At 41.0% G+C, this 23210-nt stretch overlaps 1 protein-coding gene across 20 annotated transcripts in view; it reads right to left on the bottom strand.

The window, feature by feature from the left end:
• The window catches only part of LOC115607365 (supervillin-like), a 138686-nt gene that overhangs the window by 82699 nt on the left and 32777 nt on the right, over positions 1–23210 (bottom strand). For 14 of the 20 annotated variants that reach the window (XM_030484731.1, XM_030484696.1, XM_030484673.1 and 11 more), the window contains exon 1: positions 22174–22268. The exons of 5 other annotated variants lie outside the window; for them this stretch is intronic. In XM_030484731.1, the coding sequence (XP_030340591.1) occupies positions 22174–22237 (64 nt within the window). In that variant the 5' untranslated portion in view covers positions 22238–22268. Of the gene's footprint in view, positions 1–22173; positions 22269–23210 lie in introns of those variants that run through there. One more of the 20 variants, XM_030484589.1, reaches the window with a different exon arrangement.

Raw genomic sequence — 23210 nt, forward strand, 5'->3', positions numbered from 1 at the left:
TGTTTGTCCATCATGAACAGCATCAAAGGAACGCTGCGCTGTTTGAAGAGAGGCACTGAGCATACGTAATGGAAAAAGAAAAGAGACATCACTTAAAAGAAAGAAAGGACAGTGTGAGCAAATCACAGTCGGAAAGAATGAAGGTCTCCCTAGATGTCTTGATGGTCATTGGCTACTACAGTAATATACTAACAACCAGTTACATAAAGGTGCTGGACTAGGTCCTTGCAAGGCAGGCCTTACAACTCAGGTTTTGAAAATACACCTACAGCAGTATTTGTCTAAAAGTGAGGCAAAACCACAGCTGAGGAATCCTGTATTAAAATCACAGACATGCACAGCACAATGCTTCTTAGCCAGCAGGACACAGTGCGACACAGCTCTGTGCCAGGTGATGCTACAAAATCATGTCACTAAGGGCCTGTCATGCATGAACGCAGTCTAGTGCTGAGCTAAGTGTTCTGCTAGCTCAGATGAGGCAGCAATATGTTCAGCTGCTGCAGGAGGACAACACTCAGGAGGAGCTGCAAAAGCCAGCAGGGAAATGGGGCAGGTTCTGCAGCAAGACTTCTCTTCACCACCCACATCACACTCTAAATCAAGGACCTGGCAGTTCTCAGGAGCAAAAGGATCACAGAATCATGGAATACCAGATTGGAAGGGACCTCAAGGATCATATGGTCCAACCTTTCTTAGTCTTTCCTATCCAGCTGAATCTTAAGAGTGTCCAGCATCTGGGCATCTGCCACTTCCCTGGGGAGATTATTCCAATGGTTGATTGTTCTCAATGTGAACAAATTTCCTTGTATCTGATCAGAATCTCCCCAGGAGTAACTTGCACCCATTACCCCTCATCTTTTCCATGTGACTCTCTGTAAAAAGGGAGTCTCCATCTTCTTTGTGTCCAGCCTTTAAATACTGGAATATGATGACACGGTCTCACTTGAGCTTTCTTTTCTGAAGGCTGCACCAAACACAGTTCTCTCAGCCTTTCCTCATATGACAGACTTCCCAGTCCTTTGATCATCTTTGTGGCTCTTCTCTGGACCCCTTCCAGCCTATCCATGTCTTTTTTTGCATAGCAGGAACCAAAACTGGACACAGTACCCCAGATGTGACCTGACAAGCACCAAGCAGAGTGGGATAATGACATCTTTATCTCTGCTGGTGATGCCCTTGTTGATGCAACCCAGCATGCTGTTGGCTCTCTTCTCCACAGCTGCACACTATCCACTCATATTGAGCTTGTTGTCCACCAGTACTCCTAAGTCCCTTTCCAGAGAGCTGCTCCCCAGCTGGGTAGACCCCAGCCTGTGCTGCACTTTTGGATTGTGCTTACCCAGGTGCAAGACCTTACGCTTGTCGCTGTTGAACTTCATAAGGTTCTTGTTAGCTCACTCTTCCGGCCTATCCAGGTCATTCTGCAGAGCGGGTCTCCCTTCTGAAGTGTCCACTTCCCTACTCAGTTTGGTATCATCAGGAAACTCATCAGGATACACTTGATCCCATCTTCCAGATTACTATGAAGATATTAAACAGCATTGGGCCCAACACTGATCCCTGGAGCACCCCACCTCTGACAGGTTGTCAGGAGCTATTTACCACATCCTCTGGTTGCGGCCAGTCAGCCAATTCCCCACCCACCACATAGACCACTTGTCTATACCATAATGCTTCGGTTTCTCTAGGAGGAGGCTGTGGGAAACCTTATCTTAGCCTTCTTCCAAGTCTTCTGGAATGTCCCTCAATCTCCACAACTTTCCAAAGATTGTGGAGAGCAGCCTCTCAGCGACATCAGCCAGCTCTTTTAACAACCTCAGGCGAACATTGTCAGGGCCCACCGATTTGTAGGGGTCAAGCTCCTGTAACAGTTCACATACCAACTCTTCCTTCACTGATGCTGGGTCTGTGTTTGCATCAACCTGGATATTTGTTCCCAAGGCCAACAGTGCTGGTAAAGACAGAGGTGAAGAAAGTGTTGAGAATTTCTGCCTTTTCAGTGTTGTTGGTGACAAATTCTGCTCTCCTGATTAACAGTGGGCCAATATTTTCCTACTGTTTCTGCTTCTCGTTTACATACCTGAAGAACCCTTTCTTGTAGTTTTTAATATCTCTTGCCAATTTCAATTTGACCTGAGCTTTTGCTTTTCTAACTGCATCTCTGCACAACCTGGTAGTGCCTGTGTAGTTCTCAACAGGTATTTGTTTATTTCTCCATCTTTGGCACACTTCTCTTTTGGTTTTGAACAGACTCGGAAGCTTGCAGTTTAGCCAAGGGGGCTCTTGCCCCACTTATTTCCCTTATCTTTAAAGGGGACAAACTGTTTTTGTGCTTCCAGAAGAGCATTCTTGAAAATCTCCCAGCACTTTAGCTCCTTTATCCTCCATGGAAGCTTCCCATGGAATCCCTCCCAACCGATCTCTGAGCAAGCTCAAATTTGCTCTTCTAAAATCCAAAACTCTGGTCTTAGTACTAACCTTCAGCATGCTCTGGGATCAGCCAGATCCCAAACTATTGTGATCACCACAGCCAACAGAGATATTACAAAGCAGGTTTTCTTGGTTTGTGAGTAGCAACTCCAGCAGTGCCTCATTCCTGGTTGGCACATCTAACGTTTGTTTGAGGAAGCAGTCCTCTGGGCATTCCAGGAACTTGATGGATGACATTTGAGCTGCTATATTGTTCTTCCAACAACTGAGATGCTACAAGCCTTGGGGAATTTTGGGGTGCATGGACCCTGAGAAGCCTCATTGTTAAAGTGCCCCACCATCCTCCCAGTCTCCACAGCCAAGGCTGCTCCCACAGTTTGCAATCCAAGCAATAAACAGCAACTGTGCGTGAGCTTCAGCACCTTAACAAAGCACATATTGGACACATACACAAGAAATTCACTGAAATGCACCTACGTTATTGTCAGCACAGTGTCCTGCTCACAGAGTCTGCAGAAAGGTATTCTTACAGCATGAAAATAGTCCTTCTTGCTACAGCAAGGAGCCTCCACGAGCCATTTGGGAACTTTATTTCGGCACACCAGCACTACTGGTGCATTTACTGTTGTGTTCTATATCAATGCCTCACAAAAAGGATTTTGAAATCCAAGCAAGATGCTTGTTTTCCTCACTGCCTTTCTGCACCTGGCCTGATTTTTATAAGTGCTAGTGGAAGGACTGAATAAAATTAAGCAGTAGAAGAGCTAGGTAATCCAGCAGTTTATCTAAATAAATTATTTAGTAGTTTGTATTGCACTTCAGCATACACGTCTTGCTTTGACTTAAAAAAAAGTTCTTGAATAATAAACAGAAAAAAAGCTCAGTCAAGGCTACAATTCAAGACATTTAGACTGTCTTGTAAGTGTATTGCTTGCCAATGGCTTTAAGTCAAACTACAGCAGTGTTTTAAACTCCCATGGAAAGTATGCCTGCATTAAAGCTCAGTACAAGAAACTTAAACATCTTGACAGCATGTGGCCATGCATGAGATCACTGTGAAAAGCTGCAGCATTTTCTTCAGTTCTTTATTTTTGTTTCCTGGGAAGTTTGAAACCATAATCAGCAGCTTATACCCAAAGTCTAGATGTTAAGACAGCACAGACTGGAGTAAGTCCAGGAGTTGCATTAGCTCACAATATTCAGTAAAATAACAAAATCCTATCTAAGGAGATCTGGAGCACTAGAATGATACTTATGAAGGCTGAAAAAAACTAGAGGATTGCTCCTAGAGAGGACACTACATAGGGATTTCACTTGGAAAGCATAACTTCATTTTTATAGTCAAATTCTCACTTCCTGCCCTCAAGGGTATATGTGTGTGTGAAACTATTCTATTAAATGGTTTGGCATATGTAAGTTCTTAGCTAGTTCCTTTTTTGGGAGCTTTTTGTTTGCCAAGAATTATCTGTATTTCTTGCAAGTCATTATGAGAAATGGTGTGAGAGCATCCAGTTTCTGGTATTTGAAAGGTCTGAGGGTGTGTAAAAGCCATCTACATAGAAACTAGATTTTACAAAAGGTTCATGGGAAAATAGTTTGCTAGGTTGGGAGGGTTTTTAAAGTTTTTTTTCATCTATTGACAATAAGAAAATTTTCTGTTAAAATGAGCTCACAACTCTCTGAAAGCATCTTACTCACCTATCCTATCTTTGTGTCCTGGAATTGAGAAGCAAAGAAAAGAGGAAGACAGGCAGCGTGGTAGGTAACCTTGAAAAATTACTTCCAAACATAAAAAGGCAGGGAAGAGAAAGGAGGAGACTAAGGGATGCCAAGGTGACTCAGCACCAGGAATGACAGAAATCTACATCACTGTAGACCACTGCCTTGTTTTATTTAAAGAGTCATTATTTAGCATAAGCAGTTGTTTCTCTGTGTTAGTGACAAATTATTAGTTGTGGTGCTTGCTTTCTGTGGGTGAAGCATGCCACTGAGGGTGTTCCACAATAACTACTTTGTGGCAAATGACAGGAACATCCAGCAACACACTGTTAAATACTGTAACAAATTTATCACTTCCCCAGAAAAATAAAACTGAATTTTATTTCTGTTTCCTTATCTAAAGGCTTAACTGCTCCTGTTCATAGACATTTTTCCCCCCTTAATGTTTTAGATTGTGAAGAAAATAAACAAGTGTGGGGTCCATACAGGATGCTTGAGTTTTCAAGTTTAGAGACTGCAACAGGACTTGGACTTCCTTTCAGTTACACTTACTAAGAGATAGGGTTTGGAAAATAAGATGGTAAGAAGAATCCTGAACAGATTTTGAGTCCCCTTATGTCACAATCATATATAGTTATACCCATCTCCATCTTCTGGAACTGATACAAATACTCTCCCCCTCCCTCCCCCACCATTTTTAATACCATCAAGTGTCATGCCAATTTATTCTTTGTCTTTCCAAGTGCTGGCAGTATTAATGTATTGGGATGGAATCCTATAAATACTCTCATTCCAACTTTAACTTTACAGAGCATGCTGGCTACCTCTGCCATAAATAAAAGCTACTTATACAGTGTGCCGCCAATATACAAACACAGCCCTTATCTGTTAGAATTGAGCCACCACACTCCATTAACCTCCAGTTAGACTACAGTTTTTTCCATATCAAAATTACTTGAATGCCTACTGCTGCTACTCCTTTTTGGTCAAATAGTAAAAGAATGTATTAGTTTTAGCTTCTAACACTAGTTTCCCTGTGAATTTGCTATACAGAGGCCATACTCAAGCCATCCAATGTCTCAAGACCAGTCTTAGGTTGATTTGGTGTCCAGCTTAGGTTTTCAGGAGATCTCCTGAGATCCATAAGAAGTTAATAAAGCAGTGGTACTGCTACTAAAGTGGTGGTGGTGGTGGACATTTGTAACTAATTCCAGGTAATTTCTTGAAAAGTTTGAGAGCAGAACACAAAAACCTTGGCTCCCATGGTTGCTAACTGACCGAAGACTTACGTGACTGAAGCACCACGTGAAAAGGATGTTTTAACATACCTTAACCTTTGAAAGTTTTTGTACAACTGCCTTCAAGGATGCCAAGACACAGATATGCCATATCCTGCAACATCAAGGGTCACAGAAGATGCTGTGGTCTCTCCCTCAATGTATCCTACTTGCTGTTAAATGGCTCCACTGCATGACAACTTTTTTCAGACTGTTGGTTCAGCAGGTTGGAGGAAGCTGTCTTCTGGCAGAGAAAGACAAAAGCCGGCACAGCTACACCCCTTTCCTGGCAAGGAGTTTATCTAAATTAGATTAAGCTTTTCTGACCTTCTCCACCTACCCAGAGCTTGGGTTAAATGCAAGGGTTACCTATCCAGCCCCTGTGGTACTAACAGGACACAGCTGAGTAAACAGCTCTGCCCTCTTCACATACAGCAGTGGAACTCAGAAAAAAGAACAAGCAGACTCCTGACACCACTCAAACAACATCAGTTGTTTTGAGCATTATCATGGATACTGGAAGTCAGTTTTGCGTGATAAAGCCAGATACCATAACTTTAAAAGCAACTGTTTATATATACAGAGGTTAATTTACAGGACATTTGTATAGCCCATTAAAAAGACCTAAGAAGTCAGATGACAAGTTAGAAGATGAGCAAGTTGGAAGATAATGACATCTACTTTAACATGTTTAAGCTGACATTTCTTTAACTATAATATTAATCACTTTATGATACAGCACTAAAGAAAAGCATTGAACAGGTTTAGAAAAAGATCGCAGAATAGTTTTCCTCTGCTCTCCACAGTCCAGTATACATCAACAGTACATCATCAGATATGTATTGAAACCACACTGATAAAACATCCTAATTCAAAGCTTAAACCCAGCACATTGCCAAATCTGTTAGCAGCACAAGTAAAACATCTATCATTCTGCAAAGCCTTGAAATTGTTTTTTTAATATTTCAATTCTGAATTTGGTTTCTGTTTGAGGAAAATAATAATTAAAAATTTTACTAGCATTCAGGGCTTCTTGTTAGAATAGATTTGATCTGATTTTAGAAGTAAATACTTTGTACAAACAATAGAGGTTTTTTTTCTTTCTGCTATTACCTTTACAACTATGAACTGACTACTAGGTAACTTCTTAAGTTAGCAGTATAGGCAAAGGATGGAAACCAGTTGACAAAGAATGCCCGAAACTAGATTGGCCTAATAAAGTTCTTTTACATAAATCCAACTCTATTTGTCTACAAATGACTGATCTTGCAATCTTGATTCTCAAATAAAAGCCTACCAAAATAAAACCTTCCAAAGAGAAGACAAAGAACTAAAATTTCCTAGTTCCCCCAGATACCACAAACAGCCATGGGCTCCTCAGGTACTGGTTTTATAGCCTCCCCCTGTTTAACATGCTGTAAACTCCTTATGTCTTTGTCCCATAAAACAATTACCTTCTCACCCTCCCCCCTCCACTGAAGGAATATCATACCAGCAAGCTCTTCTTTGACAGTTCAATGCATGTCTGATTAAACCGAGTAGTTTTTCATAACTTCTGTTTAACCTTGAAATCTGCTGCTTCTATTTCAGGCCTGATGAAGTGCTGGTGTGCCTGCAAGCTTGTCTCATTTTTTCCCCCCATACCAGCTGGTCTAATAAATTACCTCTTCCTAACAACCTCATGTTAGCTATGTCCTTAGATCATACACAGCAAAACACCATTATGTCACTTCAAACTTGTATTAAACCCTGACAAAGAGTACTTCTGGCTTAAGAAATAATAAAAGTCAAAGTCACCCAAACTACTACCTTGTGTTGTAAAGGTAGTCATTCAACTTCTTCACTCATCACATACAAGAGAGTTTATAAGCAAGGAAAGGCTCACTTAGTAAGTACCTTCCAGGAACATGAGCATTTTCTGTTTAAACTGCTCTCAATGTGAAAAATAGAAATACATCGATTGGACATTTTAATAAGTTTAAGGTGACTCCAGGGCTGATGGGTAGGTTCGTTAACTTTCTGCTATAGAGCATGAGCGCAAAACAACCAGTTTGCATGATTTAAATTTCAAAGCAACTTTTTCCCTTAATTTGAGAAAGGGAAGTGGGGTTGGGGGGGTTGAGGAAGGAACAGTTTGTTGCAGATAAATCACCTCTTTTCAACCCATGGGTATAAGGTCCTTTTTTTTTTTTTTTAAGGTCTGGCAGTTGGAGGCTTAACTCCCCTTTCAGACATGCCTTTATTTGGAAACAATGCAGGAGCAGGCAGGGCAAGGCAGGGCTTTTTCATCAATGCTGCCTGGCCACATGCGAACTAACAGCAACTTGGCAAAATGAGTGGCAGCTCTGCACAGTCAATACAGCCATATGCTCCTCTAGCTGTCCCTGAACAGAAAAACAAATGCGGAGTTTGCAGTTTGAAAAAGCAAACAAACAAAAAGCACTCCTTTGTAATTGCTTATTAATCATTAAAGGAAAGAGGGGAATGCTGGTCTCTGCTTTTAGAAAGAGACCAGAGCTCCATATAAATCCTGCAAAGCTTGAAGCTCACACAGTTATACTCCTTAGGACAATTATTGCCTGTATCACAGTGCTATCTTCAGGATTGCAGCGTGTTTGCTCTTGAGAGCAAGGAATGGCTCCAGATGAGAGGGCACAGTCATATGAAATGCACAGGCAGCACTGGTTATGAATGAGAGGGGGACAGGGAGCTAACTGAAGTGCTGGCAAATGACTGGACATGAAGCTTCAAATCGGACACCATCAATGTACCAAAAAGCAGGAATGAGACGCAGTTCACCCTGATTGGCGTTAGTGCTTGTCTATTCACTGCAACACCTGCAAGATGGCTCCTTGAGATCACATCCCCCTTTTTCCCACAGACAGACTATTTTTACACAGCCTGACCAGCTCACTTTGACAAAAATAACTGGAACTAAAACTTGAGGCCAGCCATCTTCCTGATGCTCCTATCTCCAGGAGGCCTGGGAACATTAGCAGCAGAGGAGACCAAGTGAGAAGAGGTGACCCCAGGAATTTGAAGTTATAACCTGACATCAAGTGCAACACCAGGATCTCTTTGCATTTCCTTTCTCTACACTGCTTTCTCTCACACCAAGAAATGTTCCCAGCTAGGAAAGTTACCATACCTTCAGCAATCTTTCTTTTGGGAAAAAAAAGGACTCAATTAAGTTCCATTCAGGTTTTCATCCCCATCTTCTTCCTCTCAGATACTGCCAAGGTCAGATACAAGAACCATACAAAAAGGCATCAAAGCAGAACAGCAAGAGGAGGTTATCTATTTAAAGGTACTTTCATCTTCCTCAGAAAAAGAACTCTTGTTCCAGAAGTTCACATTCTGCACAATCTTTAGCTTGGATTATCCCCATGCTCCTCCTGAAGCACTGGCTTAGTGCTGCTGAGCTGAGGAGAAAATGTCCACTTTATTGCAGATGCCTAGCACTGGTGCTGTGTGGACCATCACCACCATGCCAGTCTCCCACTTACCACCTTTCTAGGCCACAGTGTCCATGGAAACGCCTGGCTTTAATGACAGAAACCATTTGCATCCATCTCTGATGGTTGATTTGATTATATCAGTCCTTAGGCCTGTGGATACTGCTCATCTTGGGAGGGTACCCAAAGAATCTCTTAAACCAGATGTGGTCTGCATGTGCATGAAAATAGAGATTCCCCACCTAGAAAGTCTGAACAATTTAGACAAGAAAACCAAGTACAACAGCAACATAAGAATGAGGTAACTATGGGAGAAAGAAGGGGAAATACCTACTAAAAAACCCTTCATTTGCTAAGGAGAAGCCTGGACTTCAAACAAATAAGCTTTTATTCCCAGAGGACAGACCTGTGATCAAGGTTTGGCATCTGTTCAGTTCCTCCTCCGTGGCAAGTAACCTTGCTGCCTCCTGCATAGATGCTATCAACACAGCTTTGGCTGCCTGGAAGCTACGTTCTAAAGGCTCTCATCCAGAACAGTCTTGAACTTTATTTTCCATCATGAAGCACATCTTGCAAGTGTATATTTTTATTTTTCCTGCCTGATCTCATGTAGAAAAGCCACAGAGTTAAAGAGGCAAGCTTAAAGCAGGAAGAGGTGGCTGGAGGAGAGAGTTTCTGTGGCCCAAGTCCCTTTGTAGTAAAAGAACTCAAGACTGATCAGTAAGTGTGGAAGAATTCATGCTTACTTAATCACACAAACCACAAGATTACATAAGTGATAAATCAGCTGTCCTCTTGGAGGACTCCAAAGACCTCTTTCAAAAAGGAAGCCTGTGTTTTACACCCAAAACAAACACTGCCTCTTTAGTCACCCTACAGCAAGGGCTGCTGAAAGCTGAGGTTAGGAAGTTATTTTCCTTCTCTCAAAATTCTGAAAGCATTACAAAATACTGCTATTCTACAAAATAGAAATCATATCTTTTTCGTAACTCTTTTGAGAGGAATAGCATATCTTGAAACAAAGCAAAAATCCTTAAAACTGATTGCTACCTTAAGTAAGTAAAGTTACTGTAGTATTAGTATTCCCAGTAATAAGTCTAGGGAATGCTACAGATTGCATTTAACAACTGGCAGTTTTCAAGAGAGCCACCACATGCTTCCCAGCCCAGCAGGGCGCTTCATCACAAGCAAGCAAGCAAGCCAGAAATTGGGATGAATTCAGTAACGAAAAATAAGCACAAAAGAAATGATTGGCAACTTTACTACTTGAAGCTGATTCATTTCCACAGTAGCTGGATGTAAATACTTCCTGTTCTCTATACTGGTTAGATTTTCAGTTCAGACAATATATAAGAGATTGAGAACCTACATCAAATACTGTGGCCCCCTTCGATTGTTGTGTTATGTAAAAACTAGTGTGAGAGCAAGGCTCAGCCTAGTTAGCCAAGAATTTAACCATCTCTGTAATTAACTCTGGTGTCTGACATCATCATCCCCTCCAGGTTCTCTTAAAATTTTACTAGCCTGGTTTATGAATATTCATTTGCCAGCATTACACTTCCAGGGATTTATGAAAACCCAATGGCATGTCAGTTCCTAAATAGGTTCCATTATTCCTGCTGCTTCCTTAGCATATTTATTACAAGCCAATTTTATGCTGTCAGGAAGTACATCAAGCTTGCAGTTGGTCCAACCATCTAGGTCATTTCATAGAGATTAATAGACACAGCAGACATGTGAGTGCTATTGCTAAGGATGCCTATTAATTCCTCCACTGGACATGATGCTTCTTCACAGGCCTCATCAGTTCTAGGCTATAAAGCCTGCTGCTCCCTTATCTCCTCTTGTTTCGCTCCTCCTACATGTCACTGCAATTACAAGCCAAGCACGCGACAACCAGCCCTTCAAAGCCTGCTTCTGTGAGAGAGAATAGCCACCCAGACCAGGAGGGGTTTATGAGATGCGTACAGACAACTATTTCACGCAGTCAGCTTGCTTCAGCAAGTGCTACAAGTCAGATGAAACTGGCACACTGCAACAGCTAAATAAAGTTTGTGACACATTATTCCATTACCAAGAGGCAGAAACAGTTCTTCTGTACCACAAAGTATAATTTGTTTGACAGTTGTTTATTTTTCCAGGCTGTGACAGTGATGCAGTTTTAAACCACTGGTTGGACATCACTGTATTTCACAGACCCAACCATGCCCAGATGTAAAGCATCCCCCAGTTCTGAAAGGAGAGCTCAAGAAAAGTTCATAGCGCAAGTAGATTGAAAACTCTTATAAATGTGAATCAGGCAATGAATGTTTAGAGCACAGTTTGTAAGACATATGAAATTTAAGGCTACATTAGATGTATTTTCAATTATTTAGAAGCTTGCTCCCACTATTCATGCAAACTGGAAAGCCAAATAGCATTTGTCATTTCTCTTATCTATACCTTGACTGTACTTCTACTTTGACAGCAGAGAGGCAGCTCAAGAAAGCTCAGAACTACTTCTGACACTTACTAACAAAATGAATTCAAATAGATCTTTCTGAAGGGATCATCAAACCTTACCTTAGAACAACTGATGCAATTATGTGATTTTCCCCTCACCACCACTTCAGAACAAACCTGGTAAGAGGTTTGTTCTGTCATAAATGAGCATCCAAAACAGAAACACTGCTCCAAATACTTACAAAGCAATGAAAAGCTCTCAATTTGGAACATTCATTTTCAACAGTACCGTTTGGCAAACACAATATTTAAAGGTGTCTCCAAACAAAACCTGTAGACTACTCAAAGTTAGCAGGAGAAAAGGGGGAGACAAATGCAGATAAAGAATAACTTAGGTAGTAAAGAACGATATCGTCCCTGAAGGGAAAGGGAGGGGAAATCAGAGACCAGCAACTTGGACAGTGATGAAGAAAGGTCAGAAGTCCTGAAGGATGTAATCATGATCCTGTTTTAAAAAGGGAAAGGCTAAAATTGTGACTGATACAATGGCCTATTGGCCAGGCCAGAAACTTTGAAGTACCATAAATAAAATGGTTTTACAGAACATCATCACCTGCAGTTTTGCATGTGATGCTTCCTCTAAGTCCCAGCCCACAGCTTTGACAAGAGACTGGTGCTTGGGAATAGAATTGTAAATTCTTACCAAAACCTGGTGAAAGGCTTTGCACTCCAGGCAGTCCTGGACACTGGTCAGGGTACAGCAAGCACAGCATCACTGTGGTTGAATTACAGTATTTCTGGTTTGCTTCTGTAGAGAAACCAGGTTATTTGGCCTTGTTTTTTCTTTCCCAGCCTTCTTTGGGGAGGAAATAATTTATGCTATGTCTTCAGAACACAAAGACCTATTGTCAAAGTCACAAGCTGCCTGTTTGCCCTAACAGGGATAGATCCTCTGTGGTGCAGGGGGGAGGGATCTCCTTTAGACATAGAATGGAGGTGTTGTTGTTGTTGTTGTTATATTAAAAAACAACAGAAGGTTACAATAATTTACGTCAAGAACCCCTAAGCTAAAAGCTTGATCTTTTGCTTTTAACAGCTCTAAAAGGAGGAGAAAAAAAACCCCAAACCAAGTCTGTCCTGCAAAGCTCTACACATGCATCCCCCCACACACCATTTACTTAATTTTTTTAGTGGCTTGCAAGCTAAATCTCCAGCCTGCATCCAAACCAGGTTTGGGTACCTGTCAGCCCTTAAAGCTAAACATTTACAACACTTGTCAGGTGGTTGTAGGAAGGACTTTTAGCTTCAAGGAAAAACATGATAGGCTGGGTAAAGTTGAATGTCCAATTTTTTTTGGCATCCGATACTCTCATAGGATATAAAGCCATGTTGGCCAGGGTCAGGGTCCTGAATCATGTAAATATTTCCAAACGTTTAGAGCTTGTCTGTCTCAATAGACCACCCACAGGGAGGATAGCTTGATGGCCATGGGAACAGTACCACCAACTACATTGGTTTTTACTGTACTCTACTGAATACACTTAACCTGCAGTGAACTGACAAAATTACTCCTCTCTGTCAGGAAGATCCACATATGTCTGCCCAGCGGGAACTGCAGTAAAGCATTCCTCTGTAGGCAGAAGGGCACATCTCAGTTCATCACCTTTCATGGTTAGGTTTCAGCCCACCAGTCTTGGGATATGGCAAGGGCCATGCTTAAGTTTTGCTCCCCTGCTAACAGGGAAATAGCATTCAACACAAAAATCCAGGTTTGTGTAAGCAATGCAGACACCAGAAAACTGCTTGGCAATTCAACTAATTGTCACATGTCACAAGAGAGAAGCAATTCAGAAGTGTTAATCAACGCAGAGTTCATTTCAACTCAAACCATTTGTTAAACTGCAGTTGAGCAGCAGGTTGCATTTCACTGCCACTGAATCAAAGATATGAAAAAGGAGTAAAATATCTTGAGAAACTGAATGAGGCACTGTCAGAGTACACGACATGTAAATGAAGTCATGTCGAGAACAAGTCATTTATGCCTCCTAGGGTGTAATCCCATGATGCAATACTCAGATTAAATCTTAGACTATTATCCCAGCATATCAGCCCTGTCTGTTCCCAGCAGAGAGGTGACCCAAAGATCCTGTTTAAACTAGCCCATTTATCCAATCAAGACAGTAAAAACAAAAGCATGAGAAAGCTCTGCTCTTAAGTGCTTCCCTTGGTTCTCCCTGAAACCAGCTCTAGATTTTCATCCTAATGCCTGGTCCGCAATCCTTGATCTCTCTCAGCTCCTCCTCTCTCTCCGTGTCTCTCTGAAGTCTTACACAGGGAGCGAGTGGCTTGCTGTGGAAGGATACTTGAGCCACCAGGAAGACAAGCCAGGGTGACTAAGCCTAATAGACCTTGATTTATGTTAAGTGTTTGCCGACAGGAATGTGCATAGTCAACTTTTTCCTCTGACAATTAACTTCTACTGATTTGTGTTGTCATGATATTTCATTGTCTGCATTCAATCTTGCATCATCACAGGCAATTGCAAGTCAGTTGTAGGAATCTACTCAATTACTGGCCCTAGGTTTAAATCAGAAATACTCATCCACTTAACGTTTCAATAGAAACTAGCGACTTCTGTGCTGGCTTCAATCAAGCTGTAAAGTTCCTGTGATATCAAACATAAGTCTTTCATAGCTGCATTTCAAAATTATACCCTAACTTTACTTACACCTATTTTTACTGAAGTCCAAACAACCCAGCACAGCCAATATAGAAACCTTTGTAATTGTTCTGGGTTTGGCTGGGATACGACAGCTCTTTTCAAACCCCAGCTCCTCACAGCCCACTAAATCAGCACCCACACTGGCATAGCCACGGGGAGCAGGACTGGGCAACCCACAGAGAGGAAGGGAAAAAAGGTTCTCAGACAGAGCAGTTCCCTTATCTGTGTTGCCATGTTGCCAACTGACATACATGGAGAGAGTGGTTCAGGAGCAAACTGGGAATGGGGAGCAACTGGGAGGGATTCCTAAACTGGTATTGTAAAGTGGGGTTGTCACTTCCACTATTCTTGTCTGTCAATCCAAACCATCAGCTGCCTGAAGCAGTCAGAAGAACAAATTTGGTATCCCTAGCCTTAAACATTTGCAGGAACATGATCCCGTAGGTGTGCTTATGTGTCTAACGCAGCCATCATTCCTGACAGCAGTAGGAAAGAATGTGGCTGGCCTCACCAAACAGTGTTCGAATTGCCTAGGTATTTCCAGCAGAAATGAGGAGACCCCAGTTTGAAACTCACCATCCTGAAGCCTGAACTCTCTTCAAGTTGGCCCTAAACACCAGCCTACAACAAGTGAATAGCAAGACTGCTTTGACCTCTCTTGTTTAAAGCAGAGCAGCTATGAAGAACACAAAGTCTTATCAATGATATTATGGGGTTTTTTCTGCAATTAGTAATTGCTATAAATCCTCCTAGTTAATATGTCTGACACATTATTAGCTCAGCAACCAGAATGTTGGACTGAAGTGTGTTGATCCTATGTTTTCTCCTTTGACTTAACCACTGCAAATCAGCAAATATATTTACCATTACACCATTACAGCAAATATACATAATCCAAATAACCAGAAACATGATTAACACTGGAAAATCTAAGCCTTTATGGCTCTGAATAAGTGCCAGGATGGATCATTCTTCCTATGCCCACCTAAACAGAACCCTTACACATAAAGGGTTGTGACTTCATCTAATGACTGATCAGCAAAGGCTTCCAGCCTCTGGTCAGAAGAGAAATGTGAACCATTTGCTTGTATGGGAGCTTTTATAAAAAACAGCTTCACAATGTTAAGTTGCTAGAGCTCCTCTAAGCTGAACACATATCTCTCTTATCTGGCACAATATGGCACAGGTTGCCCAGATAAACTGTGGATGCCCCATCCCTGTAAGTGTTCAAGGTGAGGCTGGATGGGGCTTGGATCAACCTGGTCTAGTGGAAGGTGTCGCTGCTGATGGCAGGGAGGGTGGAACTAGATGATCTTTAAGGTCCCTTCCAACCCAAACCATTCTATAAGTATGCTACATACGAGCATATGATCATCAAATCTGTTCTTTTGAGCTCTGAGATACTTAAAGACAACCAATTCTTTACTGCTCTTTCCGTAACTCCAATACTTGCATGTATAAACTGACAAACACATTTTGACAATATCGAAATTGTGTCTGCCACAATTACATTTCTAGCACACCTTTAGATATCTGTGTACTGATAATCAGAATATTTGTATGTAAAGCTCTATAACCAGAATGTATTCTGTGCTATTTCATAAAGTATAGTGTTTTTTCTACTAATGTTTCCCCACTGATAATTTCATAAGAAATAGAAGTAAGAAAACTAGAAAAAACTCAACCTGAGAATTTGGTATTTAAATCTGTAATGCAATCTTTAAAAACTTGAGTTCATTTCAGAGTTACAAAATGAAGTTTCCCATTCTGAAACATAATCTCCAGTTATCAATGTAAAGATTCCTTGCTTGCAAAGTGAACCCTTACTACCCTATCAGAATGAAAGGTTGGGTTTTGAGCTACGTTTTCAAAGTTAAGTTGTACAATTCACACAGGTTTCACAGAGTGCAGCTCTGGGAGTTGGCGTATGGGCTTTGTTTGAAGTAGTTTTAGTATAAACTCACTCTAGTTGGGGTTTTTAAGGCATGCAGTTTTATTTCCCTCAACTTCAGGAATTTATAATGCTGTTTAGAATTACCAATGCTAATCCTTGAGTCTGTTTCTTTCAAAGAAGTTATATGCTCTGGATGGCTTGACTGCAATAAGAAATACATCATTCGAGGTTAGCTTTATTCACTGCAAAAAACCTGCTACTTGTCTTCACAACAAAGAGGAACAATTCCAGTGCTGCTGGAGCAATAACCGCCTCAGCTGTTCAGCTCCAGTTGCCTGTGTTAACAAATCAGGCAAGGTTTTTTTATTGGAAACTGAAAGCAGGCAGGTGTTACAATGACTGACACTAAGGCCGGGTCTCAAATCCCAGACCCAAGTTGTGGCTCAGGGTTAGCCTTACCAACCCCTAGTCACCACTGGAGTGCCAACAGCTGCCTGAAACGCTGTTCCCATTAGGCTCTCACCTTGTTTTCGAGGCCAGTTGGCACTTCATGGGAAATGACATTGAAATACTGTCCATTTTCCACTCTAACATAAACGGTTGGGGCAAGTATTTTCTAAGAGTTAAAGAGTTATTCTAGCTGTCTCTGAGGCTTACCTGAGCTTCCTGTCAGCAAGGACAAGATTGAAAAGTCAAGCGAAGCACATACAACCTGCATATTCCCTAGGTTATTTGGTGCAACTGTTTTGAAACATTAATCCACACTCCTCCCTCCTTCCATAGCAAGCTAATAGGAGACAGTGCTGTTTTATTTTAAGGAATAGACAGTAATTTTGTCTAAATCTAAGGCTGATATGACAGACCAAGAATGAAATCCTGCAGGTCTTTGCTGACTGCCAAGAATTTTACAGGTATAAGCCACAAGGAGCACATTTGGCAGTCATTAACTCCATGGAAGTATTATTAACTTCTCACAGTACTTTGGCAAGCAGTCTCCCTCCCGACTAACACCTGGATGCTGTTCCTTTGTAACAGACCACTGGTAACAGCATGGCACCTTTTGGCATCAAAAGGCTCCATTCTGTCGGGAAATTACACACTTCCTGCGTAACGGTCTGATGGAGCTCCAAGTTGTTTTGGAAACTTATCTTGCCTTAGTTAATTGCGACACATGATTCCTAATGTCCAAGTTCATCGTGATGCTTTTTTGTGTACCTAAGGAGACACATGTCTGGAAATCTGAATTATTTTAATCTGGGTCTTTGAAATCTGACTTTACAGACTTTTTTTTTTTTTTAACTCTGAGAACTGGCATCATTATATCCAAGAAAGACCATCCCATCAACTAAATCCAAATAAATCAGCAAAGACTTAACATGTAATTGCTGTACTCTCTCTACTGAAAGACTCCCTTCAACACACCACCACGTGAGTAAGTGACATCAGAAGCATATTTATCACCAGTTACCCAATGCATTCTTATCTGCTTAAAGCAGATTCCAACTAGGACATGTTTTGCTCATTAAAAATCACGACCTTCCAGGGTGTCTGTTAACTCTAAAGTGCCTAGTTAGGAAAGTAGAAAAACCAGTGAATTAATAATGAGAGACCATTGTGCATACAGATTCCTCTGAGAGCTCACTATTCCCCTCCATTATGCCAAACTGAGGCTTTTCTGTGAAGAAACAGAAGCCTATGCATTCAGCAAGAAATACACTGCGAACCGTGATGCCTCTGTAAAGTGCTTAAATCTCAGTCACCCTGTTACTGCAAACTGTTCCAGAGCTTTTGCCTCTCTGTAGTGAAATTGCCATGCATAACAGCCGAGACATTGGGGAACAAACATGAACACAAACAATGGCAATTTAACTAAATAAGCTTGTGCAATTTGCACCTATGATCATTATATTAAAGGCTTCACAGACAAGAGCTGATCTTGTGAACATGTTCTAAGCAATGAAAATGACAGTGTTGCATTTAAGAAAAACAAACCCACAAACCACAAATTCTACACATTCTTAACAATGTTTTGCATAAACAAATGTACTAAGACTATATAAAGCTTTCAAACCACTTCATCAACATAAATCTAACATGCAGATAGAGGAAAGTATTTAAATGTATATCTAACGAAGTCCACATGGGAAAGATTAAATATATGGGGGTTTTTTATTCCATTATTACTTATTTTTTTATTCCAATAAAATATTCCTATACCTAAACTGGTAAAGTAGTTTTTATACAGTAATTCTCCAGACATGTTCTGTCTTCTGGTATTCTCTAGGCTAAAACACAAGTTTGTATAACTCAGAATAAAAATTCTAGGTCCATTTGACAGAGAAATACAGGTCTATAACCCAAAGGAAATGGAAGATGGCCTTAAATTGCTAGTTCCTGAAAGGGAAACTGAAAACTACAAAATTCATTTTCTTGCCAATGATACCATTCTTGTGTTTCTGGAGATTCTATGATTCTATGATTAGAATACACCACCTGGAATAGCCTTGAAGCAAGGAACCTCCTCTTCCTGCCCCTTATGCTCCCCCCCAACAGCTGATACTGCTGCAGAAGAGGAAAGTAAAACAGTGCCAGTAAATTCCACCTGTGGTGTCCTGGTAATATTTAAAAATAAGAAAGTGGAAGGTTGGAGGAGGCTTTCTTCAAAACAATCCAAGTCTCAAAATACAGAGTTATCCAATGCAACAGTATTCACATGTGTTTATAGAACTTCTTAAACACAAAAGAAGATCACTACTGAAAGATTTGGGGTTTATAGAAGTGTTCTTATAGCTGCTTGTACTACTGTAGCTTAGGTTAACCTATTAAAACTGACAAAGGAAAGAGACACCTGACACACAAACCAGCCAGTGGCAGGATTTTCCATTCATAGCAGAATGAACTCATCCTATAAGCAAAACCGCGAGAATAAAAACACAAAATGCCTTAAGGAAGGCTGAATGACTGGCATGCACAGGCTGGAATAAACCCACTCACATTTCAACCTGACAAAGCCGCAAATATTCTCCAACAACTGGCTCGAGTGACTGCGCGCAAGCTCTCCGAATGAGGTGCTACTTACTTCAGAATCCTGTAAAAATCCACTTGTCTGCCTTTACACAGGGGAGGAAAGGAAGAAGTAAGAGATGCAGCGGAAGGGGTCAAAGTCTTCTCAAAATAGTTACTGATAACGCCCGAAGCTCTCTTTACTTAGGTATTTCATAATTCTTGTTTTAGAAAAGTTTCTCACTTCAGCTAAGATTCCTTTCCAAAGGACCTAATGCTCACTCACTAAGAAAACAGAAAAGTGACTTCACAAAAGTTACCAAATATCAACATGCAAGGCTGGCAAGTACATGTGCAGTCAAGATGATTCAGATAAGTCAGATAAATTTAGAACAGAGCTTTCCTAAAAGCATGCGTTCACCAAGTGCAGTAAATATGCTGAAGCTATATCCAAGTGCTGATTCCAAACACTAGAGCAAAAAATTTATTTGTGAAAATCTCCTTTTAAGAGTTCGCTGCCATCTGAAGTCCTCAACAATGTTATTCCTTGATCTGCCTTTAGTATTTCCATCCATCACTGGATTTATCCACATAAAACGCTATAAGGCTCTCCAACCTCGGAAGACTAAGCCAAATGCAGTGTGGCAACTTCACATAGGACCAACCTTTTATGGTTGGAACAGTAGAGCTTTGATACAGCTAATCTACCATAAATAGCTCTTGAAACTCAGAAGGATCAAATCAGCTGTTGCAGCAGTCCCAGCCTGTAGCGGCTTCAAAACCAATTATACTCTCAACTCTATCTTGCAGCACTCCTTTTCACTCCCCCCATCCAAAACTTTTTTAGTCCTGCTCCTGCAAGAAACTAAAAGCTGCAATGACAAATGCAGCAGAACAAAATGCTTTTAATGAAAATCTGAAACACATGCCCAAGTATTCTTACAATTATCCTAAGGAACACAAGTTTTATTCTGTTAAAATTAAGAACTTGATGCCCATTTAAATAAATAAATAAATAAATTAGCCCTGATTTGTAATGCAAACATACAATCTGAAATAAGCAAACAGTTCCAAGAACAGCAAGCTCAGCTTTAGAAGGTGGGTGAAACCAAGCAGATAAACTTCATGGAGCACTATCTGTGCCCCAGATTAAGGCATAAAGCACTGGATTGCTTGCATGTTTTTTCTGTAACTTAAATATACCTGAGACATACTAGAACTCACTGTTATAAATCCTTGAATTACAATGTTTCCTTTCAGGTAATTAGAACCATTTTCCCCACAAAAAAAGAGAGAACTGTAATTTAAGAATTCTTAAGGCGCTGGGAGCTTCCAAAAGGTATGTTTACTAACCTTACAAGTCAGTGTTAACTCTGAAAATTACCACTAAGACAAATAGAGCACTGTAATTTCTGAGAAACTAGTGCAGTGACACTGTTCTGGAATCAAATACAGGTTTGGATCCGGTGAAACACAGGTGAGCAGGGTCATTTCTTTATGATTCACTTCACAGCACAAAGAAACAGCACACAATGCAAGTATGTAAGCATATGCAAATAAAAGATACTTTTTTTAACCATATGTTATTAACATCTCCCCAGTCTTTCCGAAACAAAGAGTTCAATTACTCCAGTGCAGTACAGGAACTCTGGTACTTCAAAGGGGAAGAAGTGTCTCATGAGCAAAGCCTGGATCTGTATCTCCCACAAGCACGTAAATCCTGAACATTGCCAGGACATCCTCCATTGAGGCATCAGTCCTACTTGTACAAGCAAAGGGAGAGGGGGATTGCTAATTCTGGGTATTCAAACTGCTTTAAGTGCCTGAAATTTGCCTCCTCTAGAAGGTACCCTAATGAAAGGGGCAAAACACATAAATCATCATCATCTTCCACATCATGGAAAATTATCAGCCATATGCCATTCTACTCCTCTCTGAGCTTGTCTTAAATTTTACCATCTCAGTTAAAGGGCCTGGGCTTTAACTGATTTGCAAGGCAGGTAACGTAACCTGAACACACAAAGAGTCAATCTTGCCTACACAGATGACAACAAAGCAACTTCAGCTAAGTGTAGGTGGGTTAAATGAAGTGGTTTGCTATCTCCTCTAAACTGAGCATGAAGACTCCAGCTGGGTCACCTTCTGGAAGTCTCAGAAAAATCAAAGAACTGGAAGAAGGCACAGAGAGTTTCCCTTTAGGCCCCAGCAAATGCCCAACAGGAGACAGTGAGTTTTTCATTAGCATGGAGTAAACTGAGCATGTGACAAGTAGACAAAACAGAAAAGCAAGATCTGCCCGAATAAGTTTATCACTTTGAACACAGCTCGTAGAACTTATGCTTCTGCACTGTGGTGAAAAAAGTAGCTGAACCAACTGCTGACAAAAGCTGAACAGAGCTCTTAAAAATGCAGCAGGCATGCTTGCAACTGGTAGGAGAGAGCAGCCGTGAGCATGCTGCCAGAGCACAACCACTGGTGCTTTATGTCCTATCCATAACCATTTAAAATCCAAGGTCTTTTATTACTCCGGAATTTGAAGGATGCGAGTTATGACATGGAAACACACCCCCTCTCAAGAGGCAGGACTGGGATTGCTTGTTTCTTTTATAGAAACCACTCTTCCTATCACGCAGGGAACTATGCTAAAGATTTCACTATTGCACCTAACCTGGGGGGAAAAAAAAAAAAAAATCCTGTGCTCTTTTCACATAGACTTTTTTGCTATAAACACACAAAACAAAATTACCATGGAAATGCAGCAATTTCTCCCTCTTACTCCCCAGTACAAAATTTCTGTAAACATAGAGTAGAGGAAGCGAATACACTAGATCACCAACAGCTCTTTACAGCAAGCATAAGATTTAGCATGTATCTCCCAGGGAGTATTACTTCTTATAAAAGAGAGTGAGACATCACGCCACAGGTTCTGTCCTCAAAGACAGAAGTACAAATTAACAGACACGCTTCTGATACCACTGTCTTGCATTGCAAGAGAGGGTATGTGATTCAGTAAGTAAGTAACAGTCAAGAAGTAACAGCAGTGTAACACACAGTAAAGTGCACACAGCTTGAGAAGTCTGCAGTAAGCCTGCATTTATTTAACAATTCAGCATCCCAGTTTACAAATATCTTCTTTTCAGCTGGGAAGGAGAAGGAGAGACTTCCCAGAAAAAGGAAAAAAAAAAAAAAAAAAAAATAATGGAGACACAAATTTAATAAAAAGTGACTTACCAGCATCCATTGTTAGAATCATGACCCCACTTCTGTGTCCCAGGAAGCAGGAAGCCTTACCCATCCAGTGTATGCGAATGACTCAGAAGGACAGCATGGCTTTGTTTCAGCTTATATCTTCTAGCTCATTCACCCCTCCTCCCTCTCGTGGGATAAAAGTGTTGCCTGTGTCTGGCCATCCCTATTGGCTCAGCTAGGGAGCCACGCTCATTTAGCGTATTCAAGTTTCTGTGAGAGCCCAAAATGACCCACAGAGGATTTTTTTATTTATCTTAAAAAAAAACCAAATAAATAACAAAAAACAACCCAAACACAAAAAACCAACACAAACACTTTTTGTCTTTCTAAGAGAACAAACTCTTCATTCTTTTACTGTCAGATGCATATTACAGTTGGTGTTCTTGCCACAGGGCCAAGCAACTCCCTGTGATGGGAGGTGGCAAGTCAGGGAGTACAGTCCCACAGACTTCAGTAATCCCCAGTTTGGCTGCACTGCCTAGAGGAATAAAGCCACATATTTTGTGTTAAAGCCTATGCCCTCCAACCCAGCTTATCTTCCATGCAAACTGTATATACCCCCAAACTGAGGATTTCCCAGTTTGCCAGGGAGGATTAGCTCCTCCATTTTATTCTGAAGTAGGCAGAACAGCAGACACACACACAGACTCTATGGGTTAAACTCTGCTGTGAGGAAGTAGTAATGTTTTCTTAACCTGCAGGGTTCTCTAAATGTAACAACTGGTATAATCTAGGCTCTGCCTGAAGAATTTAGAAAGCGGTTACAATCTATTTGCGAACCACGGCTCCAGTGAGATAATAGTGTTAGACGAATTCACCACAATGTAAGTGAAAAAGACCTATCTGATCAAGAGATACCACAACCCTTTGCTAACTTTGATCAAACAATAGGACAGGCTAAAAAGTGTATTTGGAAGGAGAGAAGATGGAGGGGGAGAGGAGTTGGTTTCTTTCTGTACTGCAAAATCTTTAAGAACTTGCCGTCAGATCCTGAAAGGTGAACTTCTCTATCTTGCAGT

The sequence above is a fragment of the Strigops habroptila genome, chromosome 1 (genome assembly GCF_004027225.2).
Source record: "Strigops habroptila isolate Jane chromosome 1, bStrHab1.2.pri, whole genome shotgun sequence".
Taxonomy (NCBI): domain Eukaryota; kingdom Metazoa; phylum Chordata; class Aves; order Psittaciformes; family Psittacidae; genus Strigops; species Strigops habroptila.